Here is a 24,591-nt window from a genome sequence, read left to right as displayed (position 1 = left end):
GTTTCCACACACTTTAATCCTGAACATTTATGCCAAAGTAGGCCAACTTAAGTGAACACTAGCGACAATAAGTGAAAAGAACATTGAATCAAAAAATCCTCGTCCATGTTCAGTATACCATCCATTGTTGTGCTTGCTCCACAAAGTCAGGACTTCTCTAACTGAGTCAGCAACTTCACTCATGGTGCAAAACTGTCTGAAGCTCATTGTCTGAAGGCATTCTGGGGAAATTCTGCAGATTAAGGGATGATTGTGTAATGATTTGAGTAAAATTACAAAAAAATACTTAAAGTGATTGAGTACATTTCACTTAAAACTAAAAATGTGCTCTATAAACCCAGAAAATAGAGCTGATATAGCTGTTTTGGATTCTGTGTCTGTAGCTTTAAATGTCACTGAGCTGTCTGACTCCACCCCTGACTCCGCCCCTCTCAGAAAATGGATGTGGGTTCATTGAGGTGGCTCTCCTGGTCCTCCTCTCAGCTGGCAGCCTAGAGGAAGATCAGGAGAGGAGGGCAGAACTTTCTTACAAGCGGGGCGGGCCAACCGAACCTGGGGGCAGTGCTAACCCCCCAAATGACATCATGAGGGGAAAATCTGAGAACGGCTTGTTTCAGCACACATCTTCTGAAAAGTGGAGAAAGAGAAGGGGGGAGGGAATGGATTTTTCTGATCATGGGGGGATTGTGGACAGGCCAGAGGCACATATTTTGTTAGAAAAGTCTGAAAAAGTGTATATTCTATAATTATCAACCTTAAAGTGCAGGACAGTTGTTAATACAAGATAATGCAACTGAATGCATGGTTTCTCCTCTTTACTACTTTATCAAGAACAACCAAAGTAGGAGAACAGAAGTTTGCTCTGTGCAAAAATAATTGTATTGTTTATGATTTGCACAATATTAAAAATCTACAGACTTCTTACAATCTGAGGCCTTACCCTATCCTTTCAAAAACATCAATAGAGCCACACAAGTTGAAATCACTGAAAATGTCAGCATAAATCCATGAATGTGCATCCCCAGAGAATTGAAGTTTATTAGTGGAAGTTCATTAAAACAAGATAGTGCTTTTTATGTCTTATTATTCATGGGATCTTTAAATTAATCCAATAATAGTGGAAATTTTTTTAAACACCAGCTCAGCTTTATGCACATTGGTCTGTTAGCGCCCAGCTGCGGTTTGAACCTCGGACTAAAAAAGTTAAACATGCTTGTTCTTTACCGCTGACCTCCTTCATGTCTACAGTCTCAGCAGGGTCATAAAATTGTCTCAGCCTGGCATGGCGTGCCTGTGTGTGGGAGACATGGTCAGTCAGTTGGTGGAGACTGAGCTGGCAGTCGCCTGCAAAGGTATTACCTCATGTCCTTTAGCCTGCTGAACACTTCCCCTGGGAGGTTGGTGTTTATGAGAATGTGTGTGTGTGTGTGTGTGTGTGTGTGTGTGGGGGGGGGGGGGGTGGGGGGGGGGGGGTGGGGGTGTGTGTGTGTGTGTGTGAGAGAGACAGAGAGTGAGAGAGAGAGAGAGAGAAAGAGAGCGCGCTCACTCTGACGTCAGTATAACTGGATGTGGTTTGGTGACACACTCTCTCATAATGGATAACTGCTGTATCAAATGTAGATAACTTCATCCTTGTGCGCCTAACTGTGGCCAGTCACTGGTAAATTATATGGTTATATGTGTGTATATACATCTACAGACATTGCACACACACACACACTAACCACTGTGCACAAAAGCCCTGCAAACACACTCTGCTATACATCACACTATATGGAGCCTATACTACACAAACAGAATGGGTTACTGGGTTCATTGAAAGAGAAAAAAGAGTGTGTTTGTAGTCAGTAGGGTCTATCAGTGTTGTAGAAGAAGAAATCAGGAGTCTCATGACTACACTGTACAGGATTGTAGCCAGGCTGGCCTCGAGGGTGACATCTGTCTGTGTCTGTGGCATTGAGCTAAGTGATGAAAAATCCCCACAGCAACAGAATGAGCTATGAGGAATCCAGACTGAACTTGGCAAACTCTGCCTTATGTAAAGAATGATTGTCCTACATGTAAAAGTTTGAAAGGCTGCCAGTGTTGACGTGTGAGATTTTCCTCTAATCGCTCCATTATGAGCGGGTATGCAACAGGAAATTTAACACCAAATAACTTTTTCAGGTAAGAGGTCTCCACTCTTGTTTCTGCCCTTTTTTGTTAAAAATAAACACAACTTAGAGATGTTCTGTTTCGCTGGCCTGGCAGATGTTTCTGTCGATTCATTACTAACCACAAATGGGTTGAGGAGACTTAATTTAAGCAGAAAAATAGGCATGGTTTCTCCTTAACTCTAAGCTTGCATCATGGTGAGCTGACAGCTGCAACTCTAAAAATGTCTCTGAGTAGGAGAAATTAGTGGGATATATCTGAACATGACATCTTTTTTATAATCATACTGCCACTTTGCTTTGGTAAAGATTTCATTTTAAGCTCAGGATGACTTTTTGGTCTTATTTGTCCAAGAAAAAGCTGCAAGCAAATTGTGTCTCTGTTCCTGTTTGGTGCCAAGAAAACGCTCTTAAATGTGAAATTCCTGTTTTAAGACATCACTGGAAATTTTAAGCTAATAGGGCATGGTTTTAACTAGAATTTGGGACGGGGCTCACCAGCAAGAGAGGCGGCTGTACAGGAATAGGAAAGCAGAGGAAAACAATGACTAATAAAACAACAGACTTGTTAGGGGAAAGGAGAGGTGGAAAGTAATGAAAAGCAGATGAAAAGGTTGATGATAAGGAGGGAAATGTGATCAAGAGCTGGGTTGATTTCGTCTTGAAAGTGCATCTGCTGGGCTGTTGGTGCTAAATCTTAAAGGGATATTTCAGGATTTTTGAAGTTGGGTCGTATGAGGTGCTTGGCTATAGTGGTAGCATTAGCCTCCAGTGATTTCCGTGTAATTTGATCCTGTTGTTATTACGAGCTCGGAGAGAGCCGGTGCATAGCGGCTTTAGATGGGAACATGTTGTCCACGTAAATTAACGACTTTTTATGATAAAAAGGGCCAAGAAAATATGTTGGCTCGCCTGTGCGCTGTGTCGAAAATGTACACAGCACTTTATTTCTCCCGAAAAACCCGTCTGTGTCAGGCACTAACTTATGATTGCAGCTTTCGCCATTTTGTATACTTCCGCCTCCGCTCACTGTTTACTTCACACATCCGCCGGTCAGCTGTGTGGGTCTGTGGACTTCTTCAGGAATAATAACACCCCGTCAAGCTAAAACAATGATAACGAGCAATTTCGGCATGAGTGATGATGATGTGCCGTTTACTGTGGATACAAGAGGATATCTGTATGAACCGGAGTACACTGAAGAAGAACTTACACAGATGGATACAGACCAGACTTATACAGTGGACTGAAAGAGAGACCAGAGAACCTTCATTTGAAATTTTAGAGCAGGAGAGATCCCGAGTTACCTGGTGGTGTAGGTGTGGAAAATGTGAATCCATGCCAACCCACTCGGAGAGCTGCTGTTGTCATGAGTGGGACTTAGTTGCGACACTTCTTCAGGACATAACTGAATCAGAGGATAGCGGCTCACAGACGCCTGCAGTCTGCATCACTCTCCATCCAGAATTCCCTGCCTAATCACTGGTGTTTTGCGGACCTTCTTCAACTTTCCAAAGATAAATTGGAAAAACAGACCCTGACTTGGAAAGCCGAATGGAAATTTGTCATCCAGGTAAGCTTATGACTGTCGCCTTTTCCTCTAATGGCTGATATGTATGGTGTCCAGGTGGTGTGATTGTTTAAACAGTCTAGATAAATGCACGTATGCGGCATCTTCTGAATCTAAAACAGATTAAAAAACCCAAAAATGCGTTGTAGTAACCGATGCTTGACCCCGCTACACTTCAATCCACACAGCTGACCGGCAGATGTGTGAAGTAAACAGTGAGCGGAGGCGGAAGGATACAAAATGGCAAAAGCTGCATTGTAAGTTAGTGCCTGACACAGACGGGTTTTTCGGGAGAAATAAAGTGCTGTGTACGTTTTCGACACAGCGCACAGGCGAGCCAACATATTTTCTTGGCCCATTTTATCGTAAAAGTCGTTAATTTACACGGACAACATGTTCCCATCTGAAGCCGCTATGCGCCGGCTCTCTCTGAGCTCGTAATAACAACAGGATCAAATTACACAGAAATCACTGGGGGCTAATGCTACTACTATAGCCAAGCACCTCATACGACCCAACTTCAAAAATCCTGAAATATCCCTTTAAATTCAAAATGAAGTGGATGACATGCCAGGTCAGTGGTACCAATGCTGACTTTTTTAATCCTGCTGGATTACTGTGCACGACTCCCCACCCCCACAGCACGTTCTGCCCACTTCCGACTAACACAACAGGTCCATCCAATTAAGCCTGCATCCTGCATGGATTCTGACAATACAGGTTAATATTTTATGACCTTATTTACATATAATTTATTTCAAAGTCAAAAAGGGCTGAAATTGTTTCCTGATCACTGGAAAGTTTGTGCGTCATAAAAACTGCAGCGCACTTCCATCAGCTATCACAGGCAGTAGGTTAACCTTTCCTGTATTTTTGCTGTGCTGTTACCAATCTCGTCATTATGCTTAATGCAATAAGGTCAATTTGCATGGAAAGGGGTGTTTTTTGCCCAAATAACTGCATAATGGCTCAGTATCTCCATGCACCGGTGCATATTTGCAGTGATTGGACTAAAACATATTACGGGAAGCATTAAAGCTGTGCCTTTTGACTTATTCACAAAGTTTTACAGCATGCACTTTATTGTAGAGCTTTATTAAAGCATCACAAAGTTTGGCTGCATAGAGACAGACAAATATTCAAACATATTTACTCAGCACCGCCAACTACAACTGAAAAATGTCAGCAAATAACCTGTGATTTTTAACACCAACTTATGACACATATCCTGCTTGTTTAATATGAGCAAGGAGAAGTGCTTTTAACAGAGTTTACTTTAATCAGGGATCGTGGAGCAGGTGTATCGTTACATCAAGGTGTGCCAAACACATTTCCCTGACAGTGTGTTTCAACAAAGCCCAGTTGTTTTCCAGCTCTATCACTGCCTCTCTAAGTCATAAAGAAAAAACAGTCATGAGCTTGGTTTCTGTCTTTAATGTGTGTTTGAGAGCAAAGGCTGTCTCCTCTTAGGCATTGTGGCGGAATGAGCACATGTATTATAGAGGGTAAGTGACGTAATGGAGGATGGGGATGGGGAGTGGGCAAACTGAAGCAAAAGGCTTAACAATTTTGCATTTTCTAGAAAATCTGAACATACTTATGATTTTTTTTTTATGGCATCAGTTTCAAACCAGTACACCCAAGAAATCTTCTGAGAGGTACCAAGGACAATTGGAGCAATGGTGTGGCATGCAAATGGAAACAGACACACAGAAGTAAAGTGTTGGTAGATAAGCAAGTAATGTAAACCTTAGCAAAGTCAAACATTAAAACTAAAGCTGAACATTACAGAAGAATAAAACCACCCCTGGGGAGTTTTTTTGCACTCACTGAACTTCCATTTTCTCTCCACATTTAACTCCTATCTGTGGTTTATTGAAAGAAAGACCGAGCACACAGACTAAAGCATGTGACTCATCTGAGATAAAGAGAGTTTTTACCAGCTCTCACACACGAAAAACCTCCTGTCGAGCTAAAAGGATGTGTCCGGGTGGGAGTTGTGGTTCTGCTTTCTATCCGATTTATGGCGCCTAATCTGAAGCAGGTGTGAGAGTGAGGCTGGGATGGAGACGAGCCAGCTGAGGTGTTAGCCAGCCCAGAAACACCAGGAGCGAATGAGACAGAGAGACAGACGGAGGAATGGAGGATGGGATGAGTAATGGGTACAGAGGACTGAGGCATTTTCAGGCTCTAGACACAGGAAGACATTTAAATTGGAGACTTTTTGGAACATAGCGTTGGGTTTCTGAGGCTTTTTTATTTTCACCAACGGATTAGACTATCACACAAAACAGGACAGGAATCTGACAGAGCCATGACAGCCATGGCCTCAGTTTGGCTGTTTGCCCCCCCAAAATTGCATGCCCTGCGGCCGCAGTGGCCCTGATGCCCTGTCTACACTCACCCAGCTGATGTCAACATTTTCGCTTCTGTCTTGTTTCTGTCAGAACAAGTTTAGACATTAGACTCATTTAGTTTTAAATTATTTTCAGGCAACATCATGTGAAACACTTTACAACGCCTAGCCAGTGAAAGGGCTGAGTTTAAAAAAGATATGACCCGAATAAAAGAATGTAATATTTATTAATGTAGCTGGCAACCAAGCTGAGTTTTTTGTCTTACAGCTTTGGCATTCTGGCAACACAAAAGGCCAAGGTTGATATCAATGCAAGATTTTCAAGGCTGGTGTATTGTATCTCTTTTCATCCCAAAACCAAAAGTTAACACTCTTGTAAGTACGTATTAAACTACATACAGTATTTTATCACTAACCAATGTAACCTAACCCTCTATTTCTTTTAAGGCTGGCGAACATTTAGTGACTGGTTTACAGGTTATGTGGAAAGAAAAGAAAAAACTCCCCAAGTCTCCAATGTTACTCATTCACTCTGTTCAAGCAATTCTTAAGTCAATAACATGACTGAGAAAATCAATCGTTCAAAAAGAATTTATCAAAACACAAGCAACGAAAGCTTTGGGTAATATACAGTATTATATATATACAGTTCCTATAAAAAGTGTTCACCCCCTTGGATGTTTACCCTTTGAGTGATGTTACAAATCAATTGTGGTCAATATGATTTGGCTTTTTGACAAAAAACAAGCTCTGGACTCTGACTTGACCACTCCAAACATTCACCTTGTTGTTTTTAAACTGTTTCTGTGCTTCTAGCTTTTGCTGTATGCTTCCGGTCACTGTCCTGCTGGAAAATATCTATTTTTCCATGCTGTAGTTCTCTTGCAGACTAAATAAGATTATCCTCCAGGATTTTCTTGTATTTTCCCACATTCATTTTACTTTTGCTTTTACAAGCCTTCTAGGGCTGGCTGCTGAGAAGCATCCTCCCAGCATGATGCTGCCACCACCCTGCTTCACAGTGGGGATGGTGTGTTTTTGGAGATGTGCAATGTTTGGTGTCCACTGAACATAGCGTCATGTCTAATGGCCAAAAAGCACAATCAGACGATAATCACGTTCTTTCACTTGACCATGGAGTCTCCCACATGCCTTTTGGTGAACTCTAAATGTTAAAATGTCCTGTAAAAATAAGTTTTCTTCTTCTCTTTTCCACCCCCATGAAGCTTTGACTAGTGAAGAACCTGGCAACTGTTTTGTATGCAGTTCTATGGACTCTCCTTATTGCACTGTCACTCAGTTTGTGAGGAAGGCCTGATCTAGGCATATTTACACATGTGCCATATTCCTTCTATTTCTTCATGATCAACTTTGGGAGGATTTTCAGGGCTTTGGAATTTTTTTATATCCATCCCCTGACTTATAATTTTCAATAACCTTTTATCTGTGTTGCTTGGAGTGTTCTTTTATCTTCATGGTGTAATGGTAGCTATGGATACTGATTACTAAAAACTACTAGCACAAATTAGCTGGACCACTGTTGAATTAGGTCAGTCACTTTAAAAGGGGTGAATATTTGTGCAGTCACTTGTTTAACCTAACATATTTTTGTTCAAATGACATTAATTTGTAGGAATCTGTTTTCACTTTCACTTTAAAGAGATCTTTTTATTTGGTTTAAAAAAAAACAAATTATATTGAGCATGATTGATTTATAAAATCAGTAAAAGGGAAAACATCCAAGGGGCTGAATACTTTTATAGGCAATGTGAAACACTGCAGAGCCTCTGAAATGTGTAACAGGATATGTGGATGGGACTATTTGATGAAATAGTGTATGTTGTTAATGCACTGCTGAGGTACTTACATGATCCCCAGGCTGAGGGCGCATCAAGGAGACCTGGTCATACCCACGACGAAACAGAGCCCAGATAGCATCGAGTTTACCCTGCGCAGGAGAGAGGGAAGGGAGGGGTTAAACAGCTGGCCACATCTGGACACCAGACCTCCTTAGCACTGCTGTCCATAACTTAATAAAATCGTATTAATTCTGACTCCACTGTATCAGCGAACATTTGGTCTGTGGTCCTTCAAAGCCAAGAGTCTGCAGGTTTTAATCCCAAACTAACACTGCAGCAGCTGATTCATCTGATTAGTTCCTTCCTTTCTGGTTGAGGCTGATTAGTCACTCGGTCATGTTTTAGTTGAGATTATTTTGAGATTAATGAATTTAAATTTTCTGTTAAGTAAAATATGTGCTGCCAAGAATTAAGCAGTTCCTTTAACTAAAAATATCAACCTGATGTGTAGAGAAGAATAAGGTATAGGAAGAAGAAAGAATAGGCTTGGAGCAGAAGATTCCATCAAATTTACAAGAAAGTAAATATGATCCAACAATAACAATCTAATTTATCATGCACTCTGAGAAACTGCTTTAAAAGCTTCCTGAAACTCTTGACTTTAGACAGGATGCACAACAAACATTTGAGGTCATATTTGTTGAAAAATAGATGAATGAGCTAAGCGTCAGTTCCCATGAGACATACAAGTCACAGCTGACTGAGTTATTGTCTTCTACCATTCTCAACTAATCATAGTTTATTCTCTTCAATATGACTTCCATCTCACTAATCCCTGCTACACCAATGCTGATCTCACTGCACTGCTGCTTGCAAAGCTCTGTACGCCATTCCAGCCTCCGCTTGCTGCTTAGCTTCTTTATACTGGCTGTAGTGTATGAACAGGGTGAAACATCACTCTGAATCACTACAGCGCTGTTTGCAGTCCTGAGTCATTTTCAAATACAGCATGTTATACTGTAAGGTAGTTGTGTCTAAAGATAACAGTGAGTGCTGCTACTGTGTGAAAGGCCAGTGTTGCTGCACAGAGCTGTATTGTAGTGTACACTTGAAGCACAAACAGTCCTGACGCCAGGTTTAATAATGCCTCTCTGTCTGGACAAAAATGCTATATTACTTTGGTTATATGTAGACATTGATAGTTGGGGTATTTTGTGCTTATAAAAACTAATGATACACAAACATGGCCAGTTCAGCATTTATCCCTCCCTGCTGTCTTGTGAAAACTTTGCAACTCCACTTATGATGCTTTTCATGTCTTAACCTCACTTGAAGGAGTTTGGGCCTCTCTGTGGGTTGAGAAAATCCTGCAGACCGCAGATATTTGAAACTCACTGGGCAAGAACTCAAAAATGCATAGCGGTCAAACTGTAAATAGGGAAGATTTAGAGTTCCTGAAAAGCAGATATTTAGTTACAGGACAGCAGATCTGCAGTATCCTATAGCTTTCCATGGATAAGTTGACTGAGTGCCAACATTTTATAGTCTCACTGTCTGTTAACCCTAAGGGAGAAAAAGAATATGTTTACCCGGATGGGTGTATACCACTTCCGGTTCTGAGGCGCCTTCTTGTTGTGAGCTTTCTTAGGTTTGGGCTCGAAGGGCTCGTACTCCTGCTCAGGCATTTTCACCACAGCATTCTTTGGTTTCTCCAGCTTGGCCCCCTCCTCTGTTGAGCCCTTTCCTCCCCAACGCACCTAAAGATACATGGACATATATTTCCTTAGTCTGTTTTTAATAAAGATTCACTTATTATCTTCAGTTTTCTGTTGTTTGTCACCTCCATCCGCTTGATTCCTCCTATTCCTCTTCCTCCATAATAAGAAGCATCCACAGTGGGCCACTTCTTCTTGGGCAGGCCATCTTCATCATCAGACTCCTAAAAGACACAAATAATGTTGCAAAAATTGCTCTTTTCTCTCACGTGTGCTTTCTAAAAAGCCAACTGCAGAGGCTGATAACATTACCTTACAGTTGCAAAGCTTAGTGATATACAGTTGCAAATGCAAGTCTTCGAGAACTTTTCTGTATCAAAAGAAAAAAAGCTGTGTTCATGAGTTTATTGCCTTTTGAGTTATTATTTTTACAAAATGTAGGTTATTGCTTCAATATTAGGCATTTTGATTTTTCTGTTTCAAGAACTTCCAGTCAATGCTAGAACCCACTAACATTATGCAATCCATAATGTGCCCAAGCTCAATTGAGCTCCTCAGTCTTGTTTGACCAGTAAGTGCTCCATAATGCACCCATACAGAGTACACTTCCTTTGCCATGACACAAATAGAAAACATGAGCTTTAGCATGTTGCAGTTGCTCAGGCATGTGCACAAGTATGGCTGCGCAACATACAGTGCATTCAGAAAGTATTCAGACCCCCTTCCTTTTTTAATAATTTGCTATGTTTCAGCCTGATGCTTCCGTTGAAAAAAGAACATCTTTATCCTCATCCTCACTCAGTGCCCCATCATGACAAAATGACAACAGAATTTTAAATTTTTTTGGCAAATGTTTTAAAAATTAAAAAACTGACATATCACATTGACACAAGTATTCGGACACTCTGCAAAACCCTTGAAGTTCAGCCCAGGTGTCTACGATTTCTCTCAATTTTGCTGATATATTTCTAAACCTTGATTGGAGTCCACCTGTGGTAAATTAAGTTTGTTGGACATGATTCGGAAAGGCACACACCTCTTTACAGGAAACCTCACAGCTGACAATGCATATCAGAACAAAAACCAAGCCACATGGTCAAAGGAACTGCCTGCTGAGCTCAGAGACAGGATTGTTTCTGGGGAAGGATACAAAAAATTCTGTTGCACTGAAGGTTACCAAAAGCACAATGGCCTCCATAATTCTGAAATGGAGGAAATCTGGCACAACCAGGACTCTTCCAAGATCTGGTTGTCTGGCGAAATTGAGCAATCAGGAAAGGAAACTAGTATGGGTGAGCAAGAACCCAATGATGACCCTGAGTGAGCTCTAGAGACCCTGTATCTATAGAGAGGTGTGTACCTTTCCAAATCATGTCGAATCGATTTGATTTACCACAGGTGGACTCCAATCAAGGTGTAGAAAAATCTCAGCAAAGATAAATAGAACCTGAGCTAAATTTCAAGCTTTTTTGCAAATGGTCTGTATGATTATGATACTACAAAAATTTCCAAAATTATGTCTCCACTTTGTCATGACAAGGTACTGAGCATAGATTATTGAGAATAAAAAAGAGAGTAGGGAGTTATATTTGATCAAAATAGTTATTGTCATGTAGTCTGTTTATTTCTCTATTGTTCTGACTCTGTGAGACCACACTTCTTGTAAACTGTGTGTGCCATAATATCACATAATGACATATCTGTGCTCAGGTCCGTTTGGGGCTGATACACTGTGAATGCAGGCCTGCTGATGACTGGGAAAGGGGGACTTTTCAGCACCGTGAGCAGCAGTCTTTACTGACTTTAATTTATCAGCTGTACAACACTTCCAGAATTTACTGAGTTTTTTGTGTTTATTCCAGTGTGATATACCACAAATATGAGGCAGATTCCTTCAGATTCAAAGCTATATATGTTTTTACTCACAGGCTCAGGAGGAGGTGGAGGAGGTGGCTCTTTGATCACCTGTAGAAAATTATAAGATTCAAAATTATTATGTTTTCAAAAACACATACATCATATCAGCGCTTTATGTCTCAGAGGACCTTTCAAGGGCTCCAGTGTTTTTCTTGTGTTAAGACCTATTAGGTGCTTACTGGCTCTTTGGAGTTCAGACAAACCCGCTTGAACCCTGAATAATTGTAATTCAAGTGTTGCTTTTTGAAATTGCCCACTTCCTGCATGTAGTCTGAGTTTCTTACCACAGTGCAGCAGAGAGGCCAGAACCACCACATGAAGAGCAGAGCCAGCAGCAAGAACAACACCAGCAGGGTGATCAGGAGGATGGTGCCATCAAACTACAGAGAAGACAAGAAAGTGAATCACTGCCACACAGACATTATTAATGTACTAGGACAAGGATTTAGACTTTAAAAGTATACGCTATATTTTCAATGCTGTCTCCAAAGCAGCAGTGATGAAAGTCACAGAAGGACAGATGGTACTGAGAGAACAGAGCTAATCTCAGAAAAAGAAAGGAAGCAAAAATGACAGCAAAGGAAGCAATAAAATCATGATTATACTTTTATTCTAGATTTCTGAGAAACTTATTGTCTTTGTTCTGTCACAATAAATATTCATGTTTTGTTTTTCTCGATGACAGAGGTTGGTGTCATGTGTAATTGGTAACTCTTGAATGAGTCTATCAGTTGCTTTGCCCACTTTAATCTAGGCAGTCGTCCATGAGGCAAACATGGTTCCCATTATAGACCACAGATGAGGATCACATGTGGCCAGACTTTCCCCTATCTATCTTGCTGCAAAGACAAGGGGGAGATTTATTCGATCTCAGCAGTGGGGTCCAGGGTGACTCTTTCTTAGATATTTACTAACCAGCAACATTTGTGTTTAACTTTAACCAGCTAACAAGCAAGATTCTTGTATAAGCAAACAAAGTACCAACAGCGGCTACATCTGCATTTTATCACCCATAAATATGAGCGGCTTCTCATGCTCTATGTGCATCTTATAGGGTAAAACTACCTAAAGAGCTACTTTTGGAGTATTTTGGGGAGGGGTTACAGTGGTTTGATAGTCTGCATGATGTAAATACCTCTAGGCCTTCCAATCTCAACATGCCTCCTTTATCCTGAGGTGACTTCAGCCTATATGGTTTAGTTTAGTGCCAGCTAATTGCAATGGTGTGTCTAATTGAGCTCTGTATATCATGGACCACAACACAGCCATTTGAATCCACAGTGTTACCATGGCTATGAAGTCACATGGACTGAGGCAGAACAGCTTCAAAGAGCATGTTTTTCTTCAGCTGGGTGGGAGTCCGCTGTGGCTTCAGTCCAACATACGTGTTTTATTTTGCTAAATTGCTTTAAATTATTTTAAATTGTGTGTTGTTTAATCTCGGTTTTAGGGAATGACTCTCCACCCTGCTTCACACTGACACAGTAATATACATTTACACACCTGGGAGATACAACAGCAGCTCCAGCAGGATGATTTTCAAAATGCTGAGATTGAGCCATCAGCCGCAGGGTCATGAACCTGCTTCTTTCACCTCTTGTCTCCTTCCACCCTTAGGGGTTCAGAGGATCTTTTTTGGGGTGGATTGTGAACATAAACTCCTGTGGTTCTACTCCCAAAAAGGGGGAAAATAACAAAATTGAAAAAGGGAAGATAAAAGAGAGCGGTGGAACTGACTGCAGAGAAGAAAACAACAGACTTCTAGGAAAAGTGCGCTGGTGACAGGGCTGGATAAAGTAGAAGCTTGAGGGAAGGAACCATATGCAGCACAAGAATGAATAGAAAACCTCTTTTAGTTGACTACAAACCATATAGAGCTCATGAGAATCTACTGTTTTAGTTTTTCAGCAAAGAGGCTTGCAAATTCTCACTTCTAACACAAACAGTGTTCATTGTCAGCGTGTAAAATAAAAGGTACCATCTACTCAGGTTTTTACTGTTATTGCATTCAAATCTGTGTCTTCAAAAATACGTTGGAGATACACTTTAATTAATTTCACCCATCAAACAGTTTCTATTATAAAGAGTACAAAAACTTAGACTTGACAGCCGACTGTATAGATAAAAACCTCCCAAATCCCTGCACATACATATGAGGGTGTGACATTTTGGCATTGGTAAAACATAGTAAAGTTTCTACTGTTAGAATTTTTGAGATAATTGTCCAGAAGCGCCATTGAAGTTTAAAATATATTGCTTGAAATGTTTGAAGATTTTGATATGAAATTGTCAAATATTTTCATGGACATTTTGAGCATATGTTTGCGAATTAATGGCATTTTCATGGGAATTTGGGAAAATCGTTTCAAAATTTGGGGGAATCTGTTTGGAAATTTTAATCCTTTTTTTATATACATGTGGGAAAAGTCTTTGAAATCTGGGGATAATTGATTTGAATTTGGGGAAGGAACTGTCCATTGAAATGTTCAAGAATTTTCATGGACATTTCAGTGAATATGTCTGAATGTTCATTGGGATTTTTTTTGCATTTAATGGAATTTTTGGGGGAATTTGGTAACAAAATTTAGGGAGATTTGCTTTGGAGTTTTGTAGAATTTCCTTGAAAATTTTCAGGAATTTATAATACATTTTTTTGCAAATTTTTTTTAGAATTTATTTGGAAGTTTTTGGAGCAAATGTGTTTATAATTTTTGGGGCATTTTTATGGGATTTTGGGAGAATTATTTGAATGTTTGGGGATATTGTTTGAAAAATTTCTTGCATTTTCATGGAAATTTGGGAAATTGATTTGTAAATATTGTTGAATTTAATTTGAATTTTTAGGGTGGGGTGTCCTTGCAAATATTAAAGAATTTGTTTGAATGTGGGGGGATTTTTTTGTCTATTTCAAAGAATTTTAAAATACATTTTTTGGTGAAATTTGTTTTGAAATTTTCAAGTTTCCTTGAAAATTTTCAGGAATTTACATGGAATTTTTTGGGTATTTAAAAGAATACTTGGGCTTTGTGATGAAGTTTCTCTCCAACAGTTGGGGAAAGTTTGAGGAAATTTTGGGGTACTTTTTGGGACACTCTAAAAACTCATCATTTCCTACTGATCCCAAATAAATGGAAGAAACTAAAAATGAATGAAAAGCTCAAATCTCAGGAGGATAAGTGGCTCTGTTGCAGGTCAATAACATGAGCAAGGGGTGTCACTTACACATTCTGTAGTTGTGATGTGCACGTTGCTGCTGATGAAGGAAAGGCCATCGTTCATGCTCACCTGGAGATAAATCACCCTAAAATAGAATGACAGACATACAAACACAAAAGGTAAGAAGATATTGGGATGAAACATTAAAGTCGTCAGTCAGCAGATTTGGAGTTTTCCATTAGTCTGAAGCATTTCCTCCTGAAGCAGTTTGTCTAACCAGAATGATGTCATCTGAACTTTAGTTCACACCAAATAACATCACTGAACCGCCTGCTGACTGTGAGTAGGCTTGTTAGAAGTGAATATGTAATGTGAACCAACAGGCAACAACCGCAAAACACAAGGGAGAATGAGCTGGAGGAGATCTCCAAGCTACGAAAAAAAGATGTCTGGACTAATGCTCACATTTAGTTTTTTCATCCAAAATAACTGAATTTGGTGTTTACTTTTTGGCTACAGTAGCTGCCAAAATGGATACCTACTTAGAAATTAGCTACATGTGACTTCTATTTATAAGCCCTGTTTTTAGTTTTTATTAAGCAATTTGAACTTAAATGAACCAAATGCAAAAGTTTTCAATTGCAGTTAAAATGAGGGAGAGGGAGAGGGAGAAAAACCAGATCTTGTTACTCTGCACAGCAGCACGGAGGTCAAGTTAGGATAAATTAACTTGAAATGGAAACGAAAAAAAAACCTGACCTGCTGGTTGGATATTTGTTTTTATAATTCTGGGCAGATTGTGTATTTTTCCAAGACATGACACAGTACGAACAGCACTCTCAGGAATGAGAACAATCTTTGCCGTGTGCTCCTTTTTCGAACCAGTGCTATCTGTGCTGATGAGTTCTACATCATTCTACAAAATTCAATTAATCAAAACCCTGTGTTCTCTCCTAAAAACTTTATCAAAGCAAGTTTTTGCCAGTCATTCATGACAGAACTCTCAGGAGCTCTTAGCCTTGAAGGTTTTTTGGAACTAAAGACACTTTCTTGATGGTCCAAATCCCTTCCTACCTAGGAGTGTGGAAAAACAATTCTGAGAATTTCATGTGACCTCCAATGGCCTCCTTGGAGCCAGTTCTCATTCAGGTCTTCAAAACATGTTAATGCAAGGAATAATTTGGAACAAAGTCCCTCAAGCTCTTGTTAGGTGAAGGCCCATGACCTTCTGAGTGAGGTCTGGAAGATGAAAGCAGGCCATTAGACTGATAAACCTGACCCAGATAGCTGTTTTGTCTGCTTTTAAGGGAGAGGAGAGGAGGGAGGGAGCAGTTAATGGGTGAAGTTCATCAACAACATGCTAACCTTGCAGACAAAAGAGATGTGGACTAAGAGGCTGAAACAGGACAAAAAAGCTTCAGAGGAGGTGTTTTGCCTAATGTTTTGGATGTATCTCTGTGTGTCATTCACTTGGGTTTGAGTAGATATAGCCATACAAAGCACAGTTTAACCATAAATGGCTGGATTATGCATCTCTGTAAGAAAAGCAAACAGAGCTTAATATAAAAGCCATAAATACAATAGCAGCAAAACATCCCAGGAAACCACAGTGAATGTAAATATTGTTCTTGAGTTTGCTGATCTGTAAATGGTTGCTCTTTCAAGCCAAAACCAATAATGTGTTATTATGTCTCCCAAAGTTTCTGACCTCCTTACCCTGTCTCTGTCACTCAGCCCCAGGAGGATTTGACACACTGAAGACAAGAGCTGTTTTTAAAATAGGCCACAAGACCAGTCCTTTAAAGTGATTTTCTAAAACAGTTGAGCACTGTAGAAAAAAACCCAAATGTCATCCAATTATTGCAAACATGTATGAGCTTTGTTGAGTGGTGGACTGATACAGATAAGAATCTCTGATGAGCATTAATGGTGGATGAATGTTGGCTTACATGGTACTTGGAAGGAACATAACTCAGCCACAATTGTGTGTTAAATTCTGCAAGCTATTTTGCATTGCTCCATGGCTGACTCCTTAAAACCAAGTTCAATAGGACTGAGATCCTCATGCCTTTTTTGTAACCAGCAACTGCCTTTTTCTTATTTTCTATAGCTCTCCAAGCAAAATGGCATATACAAAGTGATTGTTCAGTAATTGAAATTAAAACTCAATTAACTGCCCAGCACTAATTCTCAGCTATCTGTTAAATTTGGCCTTCCACAATTTAAAAGAACCTCCTTCCTGTAGACATACATGTAAGCTCTGCATGCAGAGGAATGTGAGCATCTACTAGGATGACCTTTGTCTTCTGAGTAGCAGTTCAGACAAAAGATTCACAACAAGACAAGCTAGTATATCCTAAAAGCCCATTAGTTCACACACTATCAACTGAATAAACCTAGTGGGTAAGAGGCCGAGCAATGATGTGCCATTCACAAAAGAGCCTGTGCTATGAATCAGCTCTTTTATGTAAGCCGCAGTAGCTAGTGCCTGTTTTAGTGCCAGTTTCATTTCCTCCATCCTTTGTTATTATTAGTTCCACATTTAAAAAGCCAAACTGTTACCAAATGCAGAGCCATTTGGCAGTCGAACAACCATCTACTGAGTTGAGCCAAATGATCCGGGCCTGATTTCCCTCAACAACGAGCATGGCTAGAGGTTGGTGCGACTTCTATCAGCTGAGATCAGAGTTAAATGGGCTAAACCAGGGCAAAACTGCACTGAACCAAATCCCTTTATGGAAGTGGAACATGCACGAGTGGCTTGTTCAGGCTTTAGACAGAGGCTTTTTAAATTCCTGCCTGTTGCCATTTCTCTGTGACTTTTTTTCTTAACTTTTTTGTTTTTTGCCTGAATATCTTACTACTTTTTGGACACAAAAGTAGCTAAAGGATTAAGAATGTTTATATTTTCACACTTTTTTGGCCTTTTTGGTGGCGTTTCTTAATGAAGAAATCACTTCTTGACCCCAAAGGGGTGTTAGCTGCTGCTGCATAATGTCATCTGCAAAGAATCTACAATGAACACAAAAAGGCTTTGCCAGTCAAAGTATAACTTGTGAACACTTGTCTAGGTTACCATGGTGACTGAAGGAGACATAATGAATGATCCAAGACATCAAAGATTAATGTTGGATTTAGTGGGATAGAAAGATGAATACACAGGTGATAGCCTAGTGGATGTCTCCCTGGCTGAGGGACATCAACACAGATATATGCCCAACATGTAGATGATATCATTATCATATGACAATGACATGAGGCGTAACTAGAAACATTGAAGGCAATGGCTAAGCTAAGATGCTCTGTAAAGACAGATGTCCTGTGTCAGCACAGATGACCTGTGTGGTTCATCCCAGTTTAGCCAGCTCTTATCACCTTTAAAGATCTGGGCTTTGGAGTCTATTTTTACTATGTCCAACATCTAGTCTTTCTCTGACAGATTGCCAGGTTGGATCAGGGTATATACAGAATATCTATTTAATACTTCAGAACTTTTTAAAGACTCTCCCGATATGATTTATGTCCCAGTTACATTGGTAACAATTATCTGCACTTTTGTTGGAATTGTAAGATAATATTTGCAGGGCTCCAGACTGCCCCTAAATGGTCGCATTTTGCCCCTAAAATTTGAGACTAGGCGATTAAATTTTTCATCTACTCGTGCATGTGCGACCATTAAATTTGCCAATTTTTTAAATTATTATTAAATTTTTTTTGTTGCTGACAAACTTCAGCTCCACTCTTCAGCCCAGTTGTTGGCAAAAATGCACAAATGAGCTGGTTTGCCAACCGACGAGATGAACACCAAAGAAGAAGAAGGTGGGCCAATGTGTGTGAGAATTGGGGGGGGGAATGACCACTGTGATTGGTTAATGTGTGAAAAGAGGCAAGTCTTGGGGTTATCGTGTGAATCTACAGGTTTCACATAACTCTTGTCAACAATGAACAATGGCGAAGAGGACTATCGGTGCTTACTTTCTCCCCACTAAAACTAGTGTGCCAGAAGAGACAAATCTTGATAATCAGTCCAACTCGTTTTGTTAGGAAACGGTCATGGTGATAAAAGGCAGGAAATTCTGTTTTCGGGATGAGTGGCTACACGAGCTCACCTGGCTGAGGTATTTCAGGGAGATGAAATTAATGAACTGCAAATTCTGCTGTTGATACCCACAACATGCGGGGAACACGAAATTTGCTGATAATACTGGCACTACACAATTAAAACATGACACTTTGAGCAAACACAATGCTAGTCTGAAACATAAAATGTGCTGTGACCTGTGTAATGAAAGTGCAACTCCACTCCCAGTTGCATTTAGAAGAGGCTGCTAACCAATGTGCTGAAGAGGCTGAACTGATATTAAAGTTTAACACGGCCTATTTCATTGCCAGAGGAAAACTGCCTTTTACAAACTAAATTAACTGAAACATCAACTTTACATTTTTAGTATTTAAGCTGTGTAACTAACTATAACTAATAACTATTATAACTAATAATTTAAAACATCGTAGTTTCTGCATTTATTGTCATGGTCGAGAAAATGCAGTTGGTATTTATTATTGTAATATGCAAATCAAGCTTTCTTTGAGATGTTAGCAGTGCTCACATTAACAGACTCTGTGCTAGTATTAAGCTAGACAAAAGTCTCTATGCAAAGCTGCTTTTTATTTGCAAAATCCTGTTAAAATGTTTACAACTATCAACCTCAGCCTCAGCTCAAACACTTATCCTATCACTTCTTGGAAAACTAGCATTTACCTATCACTTTATGCACACATCATTCGATCACATATTAAACTTGCTAGCTCAGGACACAGCAGAGCTGTAAGGATGCACTGATAGATCATGAACCAGCATGCAGACTGATGTTGAATCTGGTCAAATGTGCTTAAAATCAAATGGATAAACAAAAGCATAAAACTAGCCTAAAATCTCTTTTGACAAATCTAAAAACTGAAAGCATTCTTTGGCAAGGGCCCTGAAAGTGACCTAGCGATGGCCATGTGTCTATGTGTATCCTGGAGAAGTCTACTTGCATGCACACCTGATGGAGGGGACAGGAGTATTTATCAGGCTGAAGTTTCCATGTGGAAAGTAAAAAAAAAACAGTAGATGTAATTATTTCCAAAATTCACTGCATGATTTTATCTGAAATATTCTACTTTGAAATAATATTTGTTTATATTTATTTATAGCCTTTCAAAATGAGACATCAGTTTCCAATTTATCTGCATCCAATTTCTAAAACCAGCTGTTTGTGATTTGCCGACCTGAATTGCAGGCAACATCATCAGACGGCCTGATTTGAGCAGCAACAGTTCAGACAACTGCAATCATGGGCAGCATTGTTCTAAAAGTGTCTTGTTACCTTGCGAATCTTTGGTCTGAACTGGGTTTAACTTGGAAAACATGTCCAAGACCATTCAGGTTAATGCCTGTGAAATCAAGCTTTATATAAAATAATATTACTGGGATAATATGGGATGTAGAACTGGGATTTTTTGTCAGAGAAGCTCTGAATCCATGGATTACTAGAGAAACATGATCTAGGTTTGCATTAACGGCCTGTATAATGGGACTAGAAATCAGTGAGGAGAGTTTTTATTCTACTTTTCCCACCAAAGGCCCTGTTTATTTATCTCTCACCATATAATATCTCTCTCTGTTCTGTTGGATAGAACTCACAATCATCAACTGAATTCGATAAGCTGAATTTCAGTGATGAAAAACAGAAAGTTAAGTGTCACTTAGGAAAACAGTATGAAGAGGATAGATAACCAGAGTGTTGATTTGAGGATGGGGGAGGAAATGTGGGTTGTAGAGCACCCAGTCTGACAGCTGTTAAACAAGGAAATAAACCAGATGGACAGGCAGTCTAAGCATGAACACTCACACTTAAACTGGACACTGTTTGTCTGCAGCTCACAAGGTAGTGTTGGTCAGTCTGCCTTCAAAAGGAACCCTACAGTAAAATGCTTAAAAAGGAAGTGTGACATAACCTGTGTTACTTATTCCTCTATATAACGGGCCAATCACAGGCTACATGATGTCATGTCTAGATAGAAAAATGGACTGAGTCCTCTCAGAAAACAGACCTGAATAATCTGCAGCAATCATGAGGGTTGTGTTTTGAGGTAAAAGAGTAATGTTTCCAGAAAATGTTACACAAGCTACCAAAGGAAATGAACAGCTGCTAATCAGGAAAAAACCCAACTTGATACATCTGGGCATGAACAGAACAGCTTCAGCACCTTCTGTCTGAAGGTTTTTCCACCCTGCTGAGAATCAAGCGGCATACAAACACGTGGCCACACACTTGAAAGACCAGGCTGGCTGCTACACAGCTTTGATCAATTGCAACTGGACAAGGAGGCTGTTGACAGAAGTGGCAAGACTGACAGGGGATGAAAGATGGAGTTTGTGTATTACGGAGACAAATAAAAGGCAGATTTGGGAGAGAAAGTGAAAAGACATGCAGACAGAGATGGTGGTGAGGGTCTGGAAAACAACCAGGAAGGCAAAACAGTGGGGGGAAAAGAGCCACCGTGGCACTGAAAGTCAAGGCAGAGATGGAGAAAGGGGAGGGTAAAAAGATAAGTGAGACATGGGGGAGTCAGGAGGTTGTGGAAAGTTTGGGCAGAACAAATATACAAAGGCAGAGTTGACCTAATATAAAGGCAAGTTTAAAATAGGAAGCAGGACAGCATGTACCCTCACTTTACGACCCTTCTGTCAAAGCATTGATTAAAACTTAAGAGTTATCCATCCAGGTTGTTTAAATCTTTCCCCACTGTAGCTGAACTCTTATTCTCTTTCTTTCCAACCCAATGCCAGAGAAAATACTTAATCTAAATAAGATTTATACTTAAGCAGCAATAAAGGAATCAGTTCCACAGTTTTAATGTTACATCCTCACTGACACACTTACAGTTCAAGGTGAAGACAGTGTGTTAAAATTGTCTCCTGCTTCTGCTTTTGTCTTCATGCAGTTTAAAGTTTAAAACCTTCTGCTCTGTGGCCTGTTGTACTTTTCTCCTCATAAAGACTTCGGTTAGAGAGGTTTGTGGATTGTTGATTTTGGAGCCTAGGGTGGCTCTAAAAAGAGAACACAGCTTATACAGACAGAATACAGATTATACAGAGTGACCCTGGCCATGGCCAGAAAGTGAATGTTTGAACAAAATAACCTCAGATGTCTTTGTGTTCTCATCTGTCACCTCCCTCTTCTCCCTCAGTCAGCCAGAGAACACTGAGGAGGCTGAAATAAGCTTCATTTCTACTGTGAGTGTTAATTAAAGATACATTATACGTCATTTTTGCCCTAAAACATCTGTATGAATTTAGAGAACATTCCCATGTTATGCATTTTTTAAATTGGGGTCTTACGGTATCTTATTAATATTTCAAAAATTTTTCTAAAGCCAGAGAAATGCTTAATTTTTATAACTGTAACTGATAGGGGTTGCCTGATATTGTTTTTTATAGGGCCAAAACAGATACAGATTATTAGTAGTTCATGAGGTTGATAACCAATGTTTGAAACCAGTATGCACTAAATATGACATACAAAATGAAATCAGCACGAGAAATGGCAAGGAGCAACACAGTAGCAGCACGGAAACAGGAAGTGATGTCATACGCTCACTGTTAGGCAATTGGCTAGTACTCATATGACATCTAGCCAGTCAGATTGTGCTGTAAACAAAACAGTTGATGAGACTGTAGAGAGTCAAAAAAAAAGCCAGAAGGTAAGACACACTTTCAATGGAACCAAAGTAGCACACTTTTTTAATTAGTTAACTTTAATTGATTATGGATAAAATAAAATGCAGATACCGTCAATCAGCCAATCAGCCAAGTATCAGTCTCAATAATAGGTCAGAGGGATAATCACTTGATCCCTTGTAACTGACATGTCTTATTATGGAGGCTACCACTGGTTGCAACTTCATTGCCCACCACTGTGGGCAAAACCATTTTATCGAACTCTTTATTTGAGCTCTGTTCAATAAAATGGCACCAAATAGAAAAAATGTTTTGTTTTCATTCATAAATTTCTCATAATGGGGGACAAATTCATTTTAAAGTGCACTTCTGCTTGAAACAACGCCAGAGCACTTCTGCTCCCAGCGTGAACATGGTAGTACACGTTTCAGTGCATTTCTCCCTCATTATGAGAAATTTATAACTGGAAAAAAAAACATCACTTGTCTGTTAAGAAAAATACACATAATCTGGTTCTATTTTTATTGAACAGAGTCCTCAAGTCATAATAATAAGTAGACAGCAGAGATGGGTGGAGCTGAGCAGAGCTGATCTGTTTTCATCAGGCTGTTGTTGTTCTGATCAAGATCCCACAACCCATGTAATTTTACATCTGGTACATTCAACTCAATCCTAAACTAGGAAATACATTGTAATATAATAAGATCTTCTACTATAGAGGTGTGCTGGTCGACTTGCTACTTACAAACAATTTCATTAGAGTTTGCTCACAACAGATACTGAACGGAAATTTCATATGAAAGTGGACAAAACATGATCTTGAATTTTAGATGCTCAGATTCTCTGGAATCCGCATTGGTCTGGTTTGTTTATTGCATTAATAAATGCAAAAAAAGCATCCTCTTTTTGAGTGTCTACCATAATATGGTAGCTTAATATTGTTTAGAAACACACACTGCAGATCTGAGGCAACACCTGCATTTACAAATGTGTTTCAAAGTACCTGACAAATCCCATAATTAGGTCCCTACTCTAACTACATAATATTTCACAATGTCTGACAGCTAGTCCCTTCCTTTGTCTTTCATTTGCTGTTGGCAGATACGCGTATGTTCAGAGCAACCTCTTCAGGCTAAATGATATTAAAAACACTGCATCCAAACAGCTGGATGTAAAAAAAACAAAATGAATTTTCACTCATAATTTTAACATACTTAGCTACTTAATCCAATGTTAAATCATAAAACTTGAACAAGTACAAATCTTCAGAACATCTGGCCTACTTTTCTAACCTACTTTAAGATAAACAAATCAATAAAAATTAAAACAAAATAAGTAAATATATGAATAAAAAAATCATCAATTCTCTCTTTTGTCATCAGATTTTAAACCAAAAGAGTTGCAAACAATCGGATGAGTCCCAGTAGGTTTCTGAGTTTCTAGGCTTGGCCTTTTTGCATCTATAAATGTCAAACCCACTTTTTCCACTTGTTTTCACTGCTCTGTTCTAATTCAGGACAGAAGTAGGACAAATGCATAAAGGGTGTACCACTGCATGTGCTGGCACAGCGTTAGAGCCCCTTATATTTTGCTAAGCCGTGCTGGGATCTAGGAAAGAAGAATGTGGCCTCCGATAGGGATCATAAAGAAGCTAATGTATGGCAGGCTTCTCATGGCCTCTACATGCATGTATGCATGCTTGTGCTTCTCCAGGAAAAGAACATAAGTAGAGGTGCATGTGGGTACCAGGATGTGAAACATAACTGCTGCCCTTGGAGTATTCCTCATGTAATTTCATCACCAAATCATAGAGAGAGCTACTTACTTCCCAACTTCATCGATGACAGGAGCTGGACACAGTAAGAATGTGTTTTCTACTCCAGCTGGCTTCTCGTCTAGGAGGAAAAAGGGACATTCTGATAAATCTACCTTCCTCATAATGGTGATTTATGTCTGTGGCAATTTAAACAAGACACTCAATAAAATAGGTATTTTTTTTTTTCAGTGAAAGAGCTTCAGTTTTATTTCTGCACGATATAAAATGCCAATATTATACAGATATTCCTGGGCTGAAGTCAAAACTTTATAATCTAATCTCATATTTCTTCCTCTGCATTTAATCATCTCCTTGTCCTAAAATGACAAAGATATACAAGGAAATTTATTCTAAAAGATTATTTACACTGAAAACACACAACA

General features: G+C 39.5%; 1 protein-coding gene across 1 annotated transcript in view; it reads right to left on the bottom strand.

Moving 5' to 3' along the window:
• antxr1c (ANTXR cell adhesion molecule 1c) overlaps positions 1–24,591 on the bottom strand; it is a 64,033-nt gene that overhangs the window by 7,589 nt on the left and 31,853 nt on the right. The window contains exons 11-17 of the mRNA XM_041816419.1: positions 24,218–24,287; positions 14,733–14,811; positions 11,795–11,890; positions 11,520–11,558; positions 9,719–9,817; positions 9,468–9,635; positions 7,947–8,027 (exon numbers count right to left, since the gene is read on the bottom strand). Of these exons, the coding sequence (XP_041672353.1) occupies positions 7,947–8,027; positions 9,468–9,635; positions 9,719–9,817; positions 11,520–11,558; positions 11,795–11,890; positions 14,733–14,811; positions 24,218–24,287 (632 nt within the window). The remainder of the gene's footprint in view (positions 1–7,946; positions 8,028–9,467; positions 9,636–9,718; positions 9,818–11,519; positions 11,559–11,794; positions 11,891–14,732; positions 14,812–24,217; positions 24,288–24,591) is intronic.

The sequence above is a fragment of the Cheilinus undulatus genome, linkage group 20 (assembly GCF_018320785.1).
Source record: "Cheilinus undulatus linkage group 20, ASM1832078v1, whole genome shotgun sequence".
Classification (NCBI taxonomy): Eukaryota; Metazoa; Chordata; class Actinopteri; order Labriformes; family Labridae; genus Cheilinus; species Cheilinus undulatus.
This window is presented reverse-complemented; position numbering and strand designations above follow the sequence as displayed.